A 10,945-nucleotide genomic window follows, 5' to 3' on the forward strand; every position below is an offset into this window, starting at 1 on the left:
CGGGTAAAAAAAAAGTAGCTTTTGCATCAACTCATAACGCATGAATTTTCTGTTGTAATTCATTCAAGAAGTCCATCAGAAAAAAAAATCCGGAGATTTCTCGAAGGATTGCGTTTGAAAATCTTCTACGATTCTACAGAAATTCCTTTAGTGATTTTTTCTTATTGTCTTTCTGGAAATAATTCGGAAATTTCTCTCCGGGAATTTGCTTATAAATTTTCTCAGGACTTCCTTCAAATTTTTTTTTTGGATTTGTTTACGCACATAGAGCGACGACGGTTAATCAATCCCGGTATAGGCGCGCGGTGATATTGCCACAATCGAAAAACACACGGTTCGCGGTCACTGAACTTTATTACGTTCGACAAAAAACACCTTTCTTGGGGTAAAGTAACGGCGTAGTGTATTTCGTCCGAACGCGGCGGAGGTTTATTTACAACTAACTATTCCTCAGATCTACTGCCTCTGCTAGGTAGAGGCAGCTAGATCACAATGCACGATCGGGAGGCGATCGTACAAAAGGCCTATTCCATATTGCGTATAGGGGCAAATAGTATGCGTTCGGTGAACGTGAGTAACCACACACTAGGGTGGCTCATGCAATATAAATTGGTTATTCTAATTTTAATCTGGCGCAATCATACGCCGGCCGCCTTGAAAGCAGCGGATTTCAACTAATTTGATAACCTAATTCATGAAATTTGTTCTTATCCTAGCGTGGTAATCTAATTCAATTGGTTTTTGGGATCTACTTCAAACTATTCCTATTCATCACTTCTTTTTCTCTAGGTGCTTCTGCTCCGCGGGGATGGTCCACGGACATCGACGGGATGGCTCCTGGGTGGTCGACTGTCGGCCACGACGACGGGCTTTCTCCGGCTCGCTCTCGTTGCCAGTCTTCTTCGGATACCGTGCGCGAAACACGGTTCGGGGTGGTGACGAACTTCTGGTCTTCGGATGCTTCATGGTACATGTTCGACGGAATCGGCTGCTTGCTCTTCGGGAAATACTGCGATTTGGTTTCTGACGATGAACTGTACGGCGGTATGCCGGTGGTGGATTCTTCGGTGGGCTTGACGATGCGGATGGTGGTCCGAGCGAGATAAACATCGATCGCTAGAGGATTCTTCGGGGTGTCTTGGGGCGTCCTTCGGTTGTCCTGCGGTCGTTCTCGACGACGAGGGAGGGGGTCAACGTTGCTGCAAATGAGAGGGTGCTTTTTCACTTGGATTTATGTACAATACAACAACTTGCCTGGAGCGGAGGCCTCCGTGGCCTCCGCGGCCGCTACCAGCGGCGGTGGGGATGTCCAGTCGGATGAAAACGTGGTGCGATACAGACCAAATCAAGGTGTCAAGGCTGAACCAAACGGTCGCGGCGAGCTCTTGCCGCATCTCGGGCTGATCCGGCAACTATGACGACGGTCGATGAGTTGGCCAAACTCTAACTGATGCTACAGCATGCTAAACCAGCGGTGGTGGTCAGGTTGTACCTCGACGGGATGGAAGTGATTAGGTTCGCAAATTGACAGATCCGATGGACTCGGAACAAACGGGTTGCTCGAACTAGAGCTTCGATTTGACTGACAGGACATCACAGGACTTCATCATCGCTCGTCGGAAAACCCCATTTGCAGTGCGCACGTCTACCACGCGGATGTAGTCGTCTGAGCCTCTGAACACTTCGGTAACGCGGCCGAGATTCCACTTCAACGGCGGAAGCCGCTCGTCCATCAGCAGAACCATGGTTCCAACGGCGATGTTATCCCGCTGGCGGGTCCACTTGGTCCGGTTATGCAAATCGGAGAGGTAAAGCGTGCTTCACTTCTTCCAGAGCAGCTGGCCGTAGTCCTGCGCCCTTTGCCAGACGGAGAGACGGTTAGCTGGAACATTCTCCAGATCGGGTTCAGCAATCGCCGTCAGTGGACGTTGAACCAGAAAATGTCCTGGCGTAAGCGCCTCGAAGTCTCCAGGATCATTGCTGAGTGGTGTGAGGGGCCTGGAGTTTAGAACCGCTTCGATCTGGGTGAGCACCGTCTGCATCTCGTCATACAGGAGAGTCCGAGTTCCGATGATCTTTTTGAAGCAGTTTTTGAAGCTTTTTACGGCTGCTTCCCACAGACCACCGAAATTAGGCGATCTGGCCGGGATGAACTTAAACTCGATTCTCTCATCCGCGGCGTTGCTGGCTACAGCGTTTTGGAATTGCTGCTGCTCGAACAGGTTTAACAGTTGCCGAAGTTCCCGCCTGGCTCCAACAAAGTTCTTGGCATTGTCGCACATGATTACGGCTGGACGTCCTCGACGGGCCGTGAAACGCCGCAGGGCCGCTAGGAACGCGGCCGTGGTGAGGTCGGCGACTAACTCCACGTGAACGGCTTTGGTGACGAGGCAGACAAATATCGCTACGAAGCACTTGACGGGAGAACTGCGACGCTGTGGGTAGGTAACCAGAAACGGGCCGCAATAATCTACACCGACCTTGAGGAACGGTGGTGCCGGGTTGACCCTTTCAGGTGGCAGCTCTGCCATCAGCTGTTCCTGGCATCTTGGTTTGATTCGGAAGCAGGTAATACACTCATGCAGGACCTTTCGCACGAGGTTCCGAATGCTTGGGATCCAGAATCGTTCTCTGGCGCTTGCAATGACGACTTGTTGTCCGGAATGAAGCATCTTCACATGGTAATGACGAACTACCAACGTTGCGAGGGGATGACGGTGATCGATGATCATTGGATGCTTCCGATTTTCGGAAACCGATGCGTTCCGGAGCCGGCCGCCAACGCGGAGTATCCCATCTCGTAGTTTGGGATTCAAAGACGATATTCTTGACGACTGCTTCACCTGATCCTCCAGGGACAGACTTGCAATCTCCTCCGGGAAACATTCTTCTTGCGACAGACGAACCAGCTGCAACAGGGCTTCTTCGTATTCTTGCGTGCTGACTGAACCGAGTTTCCGGGCATTTCGGTTAGCTCTCTGGGCGTTGTGACGGAAGCGACGCATCACCGCTACCAGTCGGACTAGAGCGAACAGTGACGAGCGGAGCGAAAAGATCTCGTTCGGAGTTGCTGCTTGCAGCGGTAGGGCTACGGACTTTCGTTCTTCAAGGGAAGCAGGATCGAGCTATTCAACGTCGACTTCGGAGTTCTCCGGCCATAAATTCCGACCTTGACGCAGCCAAACTGGACCGTTGAACCAGAGGGAGTGATATTCCAACTGCGTGGCCGAAATACCTCGCGACAGTACGTCTGCTGGATTTTCGATGCCTGCGACGTGATTCCAGACTCCACCTTTCGTCAGGTGCTGGATTTCGGACACCCTGTTCGCGACGAAGGTCTGCCACCTGGATGGTGTGGACGCAATCCAATGCTTCACAATGTTCGAATCTGTCCAGAAGAACGACGGAATTGTCAGTCCAGTGGCTTGGCTGACCTTTTCGTAAAGATGGCTTAGCAGAAGAGCGGATGAAAGTTCCAGTCGTGGCGTCGACTGCTTGCGCTTCTTCTTCTTCAAATCCTCCAATGGCGCGACTCGTGACTTGGACATCATCAGCTGAACGCGCACAGAGCCATCCTCGTAGCTGCATCGGAGGTACAGACACGCGCCGTATGCGCTGTCGGAAGCGTCGCAAAATCCATGCCATTCGATCGTAGTGCACTCCTTGGTGTAACCAACCCATCGTGGAATACGGATGGACTCGAGAGCACTCAAGTTCCTGCGGTACTCCAACCAAATAGTTTGCAGGTTTTCCGGGAGCGGATCGTCCCAGTTTACAAGCAACTTCCACAAAGTTTGGATGAAGATCTTGGCTTCGACGACCACTGGTCCTATCAGTCCCAAAGGATCGAAAAGCTTGGATGCATCGGAAATCACAATTCGCTTTGTAACTACCGGTGTCGTATTCCACTTTGGCACCGTGAAGTAGAAATCGTCGGATGAAGGGCACCAGACAAGGCCCAGCGTTTTCACGGTAGCGTTTGACGGTGGAGAATCCATCTCGAATACGACTCGGTCATCTCGCAGATGCGGTTGCAGCTCACTCAGCACTTCTCCGTAGTTCGAGTTCCACTTTCTCAACGTCATACCGGCAGAATCGGTCAGCTTGATCATCTCCCCAACTAACGCCTTGCCCTCAGCAGGGCTGTCGACGCCAGTGATCATGTCATCGACGTAGAAATCCTTTCGGACTACTTTCGCTGCGGTTGGGTGGGTAGATTGACCTTCTTCTGCTAGCTGTATTAGGCAACGTGTAGCCAAAAACGGAGCTGATGCGGTTCCGTACGTAACGGTCGTCAACTGGAACACCTGGATAGGTTCCTCTGGCGTGGCTCTCCACAAAATCAGCTGTAGCTTCTGATCTCCTGGCTGCATTTTGATCATCCTGTACATTTTCGCTACGTCAGCTACTATGCCGATTCGGTGCAGACGGAAACGAGCGTGTATCGAGATCAGGTCGTCCTGAACAACGGGGCCTACCATCAACCCATCGTTGAGGGAATCGCCGGAGGTGGTCTTGCACGAAGCATCAAATACAACGCGAAGTTTCGTTGTTGTGCTGTCCGGTTTCAATACAGCGTGGTGCGGCAGAAAGTAGCACACTGATCCAGACAGTTCCTCCTCATTCACTCTCTCCATGTGGCCCATCGACGCATATTCCTCCATGAACTCGCAATACAACCTCTTCAGCTCTGGGTTCGTAGCGAACCGGCGCTCCAAGTTCATGAAACGACGCTCGGCGCTACTTCTGGAATTCCCCAGGTGATCGATAATATGCTCTTTCTTGGGCAGTGATACGATGAAGCGTCCGGCTTCATCGCGGGTGGTCGTTTGCTTGAAAATCTCCTCTCATGCGGACTCTTCCACGGAATAGGTGCTCGTTAGGCGACAACTTTCGAGCTCCCTGAAACGAGTGAGCTGTTCTTGGAGTTCCGACGTGGAACAAAGCGTAGTGGTCGTTGCAGGTGCGGAGAGTGTGCTGTTGGAGATGCGACCGGAGACGATCCATCCAAAGACGGTGTTCTGGAAGGTCGGACCGTCCTCGTTGAGCCTGAACCGCCCATCCTGCAGCAGATCGAGATAATATTCGGCGCCGATGATCATGTCGATCTCTGATGTTCGGTAGAACTCCGGGTCAGCTAAAACGATGTCGGCCGGCAGCTTCCACTGGCTTGTTTCGAACCCTTCGTACGGGAGTGGAATAGTCAGCTTTGCCAAGACGTTGAAGCGTATGACCTCCTCGAAGTCCGAAATACTGGCAAAACGAGGGCTGACTGTAGCACGAACAGCTTTCTGCGAAACGCTTCCCGAACTGCCAATTCCCTTCACCGCTAGATAATCAGGGAACTCGTCCAGGTCCATGCGGTGACAAAATTCAGAGGTGACGAAGCAATACTGAGAACACGAGTCTAGCAGTGCTCTGGCCAGCATTGATCGCCCGTTGGCATTGCAGATACGCACAAGTGCGGTTGATAACAGAACTTGTCGTGTGGAGGGGTTTGTTTGTGTTGGGAGTGCTACAGTGTGTTGCAGTGTGTCTGAATGGTCTGTGGCGATCTGTGGGTTGGTGCTATGCGATTGTGTCTGTACGATTGACAAAGAAGTGCTGGGTTCGTTGTGGTTTGTGGTTGGTGCTTTTTGGTGTGTTGGTTTTCCCGGTTGTGTTTACTGTGTCTGAGATGGTTGTTCACTTGGGGGTCGTTTTGTCGTCTGTGGAACGGAGGATTGCGGGTTGACACTGTTGCTTTCAGCGTGAAGCAGGGTGTGGTGTCTCCTCCCACATTGACGGCATGATCCTTTGCTGCAGTTCCGCGCCAAGTGACCCGACGATAGGCAGTTCATGCACAGGCCATTCTTCCGAACGGCATCGTAGCGCTCCGAGATCTTCCACTTCTGGAATTTCTTGCACATGAACGCCGGATGGAAAGCTTCCGAGCAGAAACAGCACCGGCCGAAGCATGTTGACGAATGGCTGACGCTTACCTTGGGCTTCTTCACTTCGGCGGAGGGAGGTTTGCTCACTCCAACTGATTGAAGAACTGCACAATGGTTCTTCAAAAAGTTCATCAGGTTTCGGTAGGTGGGTACGTTCTTGGAGTTGTGCGACGACTCCCAGAACCGCAGGGTAACACCGTCCAACTTGGAACAAACCATGTGGACTAGAATAGTGCTCCAGCCATTGGTGTCCTGTCCCAGCTTCTGCAGCATCTGCAGATTCTTCTCGAAGTCGCTGATGAGCTGGCTCAGCGCTTCGTAGCTCTCCTTCCGCATCGGTTCAATGCCAAAGATGGCGTCGAGATATGCCTTCACGATGAGTTTCTCGTTGTGGTAGCGCTCCTCCAATGCAGTCCAGGCAACTGCATAATTTGCTGCGGAAAGTTCAACGGTGCTGACTTCCTGAAGGGCCTCGCCCGTCAACGATGAACGAAGGTACGTAAACTTGTCCATGTCGGTGAGCTCCCGATTGTGGTGGATCAAGCTTCTGAATGCATCGCGATACGACACCCAGTCTCGAAGTTTGCCGCCGAAGGTTGGTAGCTTGATCTCAGGCAGTTTCACTCTCGAGAGGGTACTTCGGGCAGCCGTGCCTGACGCCCCAGGACGATCTATCTGCTTCTTCGGACGCCGCTCCATCAACGCTGCCTTGGCCTTGCAGAAACGGTTCTGCACATCACTGGTAATGGCTTCACCTTCCTCGTCTCTCTTCTTCGATGCACTCTCCAGCCTCGCCTTTCGAGCCTTCTCTGACTCCTCTGGATCAGAAACTTCGTCATCTGCAACTTCATCCATTAGCACTTCAATCTTATCACGCACATCGAAGAACTCATTCACAACACTTTCCAACAGCTGCAAACGAACTTCAACTTCTTTTCGATCACGCTCTTCATCAAAGTCACTGACGAAACTCTCCACTAACTCTAAACTGTTCAGAAGGCGCTTTTCCTTCTTGAGCAAACTTCTCAGGTCTTCCGGCTTTATTGTCACTAGTTTTAGCCACTAAATAGTTACACCGAAGTGACTGTTCAAAGTTACAACACTGGAAGTTCGTTTGCACTGATCGAAAAATCACTTAACTTTCGCCGCAAGAATATCACTATCTGGACCACTGTTCACTGGTGACAACGTATCGACTCGACGTTCCACGCGCCGCGAGACGAACTGACCAACCCAATGATTGACAACAGCAGCGGAGGGGAATTCAACCAACGGAAAATCGAGTCAACCAGTTACCAGCAGAATCCAAGACCAAGCACAACTAACGAACCACAGGGACCAGAACCGTTTTGAGCCAAAAGACACAGTTTCGCATGCAAAATATCTTTATTGGATCGCTCTTTACACGTTCAACCCACAGTCTGGTGGCTCCTTCATGCATAGACAGCCACAGACCTACACATGCAATGTACTTCCCTGTTCCGCAGCTTGTCCGTAATCGCCCTGATCCGGTGATCGTCCACTTGTCGTTGAACCAAATTTCCGCTCGAACTTCGTCCTCGCCCAGCAGCAGCAAACAGCAAACACTTCAACGACGCGGCGGCGGTGCACCAATTTCCCACAATCCAATTAATGAGATGGCGGGTTTTCACTTTGTCCGCGATCCACAATGGCACTAGCGTCCATCTAACAACCGCGAAGCACTCTTGGCCCACGCACAACTGTCCGATACCGCGATTGATCCGGTTCGAAGGACCAATTTATGTTTACGCACATAGAGCGACGACGGTTAATCAATCCCGGTATAGGCGCGCGGTGATATTGCCACAATCGAAAAACACACGGTTCGCGGTCACTGAACTTTATTACGTTCGACAAAAACACCTTTCTTGGGGTAAAGTAACGGCGTAGTGTATTTCGTCCGAACGCGGCGGAGGTTTATTTACAACTAACTATTCCTCAGATCTACTGCCTCTGCTAGGTAGAGGCAGCTAGATCACAATGCACGATCGGGAGGCGATCGTACAAAAGGCCTATTCCATATTGCGTATAGGGGCAAATAGTATGCGTTCGGTGAACGTGAGTAACCACACACTAGGGTGGCTCATGCAATATAAATTGGTTATTCTAATTTTAATCTGGCGCAATCAGGATTTTTTTGTGATTTATTTATAAAGCACTACAGAAAACCCCTTCCAGAGATTCTTTCACCAAATATTCTATAAATTCCTTCAGAAATTTGTCCAGGATTTTCTTCCGACTTTAGAATTTGTTCCATAAACTTATTCTAGAACTCCTTCGGAAAGTGTTCCTTGAATTGGTTTCGAAATTGTTATTCTGGACACGAGTTCCAATTTATTTGGTAAAGTGTCTTTAATAAAACATAATAATAATAATAATTTAAGAAAAAAAAAAACTTCAAAAATTCCTTTTTAAATATCGGATAGAAAAAATCCAAGGGTTTTTAGTGAACATTCTATACAAAGCCCCAGAAATTACTTTATGATTTATTCAACTTTTTTTTTCCTAGAGATTATAGCACATTTTTTTTCAAGAATTTCTCTAAAAAACCTTCCAAGAATTTTCTTTAAAATAACTCCATGGGTTGGTGGATGCCTTTACAAGATCTCCGAGAAACTTCTGCGGGTATGAGCATGAGCATGAGCAAGATTGACCGCCCGTGGTTGCTTCTCTGTTATTACAAGGACATCTGCATAACCATCAGAATACTCCACGGGTATCTTCAAAAGCTACTGGAGGATTGTCTTAAGGTGACACTGAAAGCATTTCTTCACATTTTGGTTTTTGATTTTTTATTAAATAATGAAGCAATATTTTCAAAATCGGATTTCGTGCACACGTAGAGTATGGATCAAGGTATTTTCTGATTTTTTTTTTGTGATGGAAAATGTTTTTCGTTTTTGCAGAAACCATTTTTGAACAAAAAAAAAACAAAAAAAAATGGAAAACATTTTCCACTTCAAAAAAATTCAGAAGATACCTTGGTCCGTACTCTACATGTGCACGAAAACCGATTTTGAAAATATTGCTTCGTTATTGCATAGAAAATCAAAAAACAATAAATGAGGAAATGCTTCCAGTTTTGCCTCAAATAATAAAGTCTTCCAAATCTCAGAAAATACTTCTGAGAATTCCCAGCCAACATTAAAAAAGTTGCCGTGTTTGACTCGATATTCAATTAATTTGAATGAGATTGTATGCATGCGCTGTAAAGGATTTGATGAATATTTTTACTTTTGAATCAACACAATACTATTTTTCTCGCCTAACTTTTGAAAAGATCGAATAAAAAGCCCTAATTTTCTTCTTGAACATTTTCAAAGACATTATTTTAATCCAACAACCCGTTCTTGAGTTATAATTTTTGAAGAAGATTATAACGTTTATCCATCCGCCCATTTCAAAAGTTATGTGAAAAACATTGTAAAAGGAATAACATGAAAAACATTTTCAGATAGAAACTCAAACATGAGCAAAATTTCATTTAAATTTAACCCTTATGTGGCCGACAGGGTACCCGGGTACCCAGCTCTCATTTATAAAGCACGGTGTAGAAAAAAAGCAAAAAAAATGTCGGACCCATAACGGTTAAAATGGTCACGTTTGCGCGAATTTTTTTTTTATTTTTATTTTATTTAATTATTTTTTTTATTTTTATTTTTTTTATTTTTTGCCTTTCTCGTACACCAAGGTGTACCGAAAGGCTGTATGTTCACTCCAAAAATGAAATTTTGATAGAACCCCCGGAGGGCCAAGTCTTATATACCAATCGACTCAGCTCGACGAGTTGAGATGATGTCTGTGTGTATGTATGTGTGTGTGTATGTATGTGTGTGCGTGTGTATGTGTGTATGTGTACAAAAAGGTCACCTCACTTTTGGATAGTAAATAACATCCGATTTCAACGCTATTATTTTCAATCGACGCGGAATATTGTCCCATTGTTTCCTATTGAAAATGGTTTGAATCGGTCCAGCCGTTCCGGAGTTATGGCCATTTAGGTGTTCCGGACCGGTACCCCAGGAAGGGGCCAGATATGAAATTGCAACAAACCCATGCATGCGACCCATCTAACCACGGCATTTTCGATTATCTGACAAACGGTAAGCAGGAAAATAGTCGTAGATTATATCTGAACCGGTAGTGTTCCGGAACCGGTTCTGGGTGTCCCGCCGGAAGTGGCCAAATATAAAAGTGAACCAAACCCATGCATGCGACACATCAAATTGCAGCTTTTTGTATAACCTGATGAACGGTAGACAGGAAAATAGTCTCGGACCATATCTAAACTGGTAGCATACCGGAACCGGTTCCGGGTGTCTCACCGGAAGTGGCCAAATGTAAAAGTGAAACAAACCCATGCATACGACACATCAAATCACCGCTTTTTTTGTAACCTGATGAATGGTTAACAGGAAAATAGTCTCAGACCATATCTGATCCGGTAGTGTACCGGAACCGGTTCCGGGTATCCCGCCGGAAGTGACCAAATATAAAAGTGAACCAAACCCATGCATGCGACACATAAAATCGCAGCTTTTTCTATAACCTGATGAACGATAAATAGGAAAATAGTCGCAGACTATATCTGTACCGGTAGTGTTGCAGAACCGGCTCCAGGTGTCTCACCGGAAGTGGCCAAATATAAAAATGAAACAAACCCATGCATGCGACACATCAAATCAACGCTTTTTCTGTAAACTGATGAATGGTGAGCAAGAAAATAGTCTCAGACTATATCTGATCCGGTAGAGTTCCGTAACTGGTTCTGGGTATCCCGCCGGAAGTGGCCATATATAAAAGTGAACCAAACCTATGCATGCGACACATCAAATCGCCACTTTCTCTATAAACTGAGGAACGGTAAGCAGCAAAATAGTCTCAGATCATATCTGAACCGGTAGCATCCTGGAACCGGTTCCGGGTGTCCCGCCGGAAGTAGCCTAATTCATACATGTGACACTTCAAATGGTGGCCTTTTCGATAACTAG

At 47.6% G+C, this 10,945-nt stretch overlaps 3 protein-coding genes across 3 annotated transcripts; all 3 read right to left on the reverse strand.

Annotated features, from left to right (window-relative positions):
- Nucleotides 1-1,820: 1,820 nt before the first annotated feature.
- On the reverse strand, nt 1,821-4,724 carry LOC134284542 (uncharacterized). The gene is made up of 2 exons (XM_062843520.1): nt 3,170-4,724; nt 1,821-3,103 (listed from the first exon to the last, which is right to left on the reverse strand). The coding sequence occupies exons 1-2, from the start codon at nt 4,722-4,724 to the stop codon at nt 1,821-1,823; spliced, it is 2,838 nt and encodes a 945-aa protein (XP_062699504.1).
- Nucleotides 4,725-4,847: 123 nt separating this feature from the next.
- On the reverse strand, nt 4,848-5,360 carry LOC134284543 (uncharacterized). The gene has a single exon (XM_062843521.1). The coding sequence runs from the start codon at nt 5,358-5,360 to the stop codon at nt 4,848-4,850; it is 513 nt and encodes a 170-aa protein (XP_062699505.1).
- Nucleotides 5,361-5,663: 303 nt separating this feature from the next.
- On the reverse strand, nt 5,664-6,995 carry LOC134284544 (uncharacterized; the record flags this gene model as incomplete). Its single annotated transcript, XM_062843523.1, has 1 exon — nt 5,664-6,995. A coding segment is annotated over one exon (1,332 nt), but the record flags the coding sequence as incomplete, so codon positions are not given.
- Nucleotides 6,996-10,945: the final 3,950 nt, after the last annotated feature.

This window comes from Aedes albopictus, unplaced genomic scaffold (genome assembly GCF_035046485.1).
Source record: "Aedes albopictus strain Foshan unplaced genomic scaffold, AalbF5 HiC_scaffold_29, whole genome shotgun sequence".
Taxonomy (NCBI): Eukaryota; Metazoa; Arthropoda; class Insecta; order Diptera; family Culicidae; genus Aedes; species Aedes albopictus.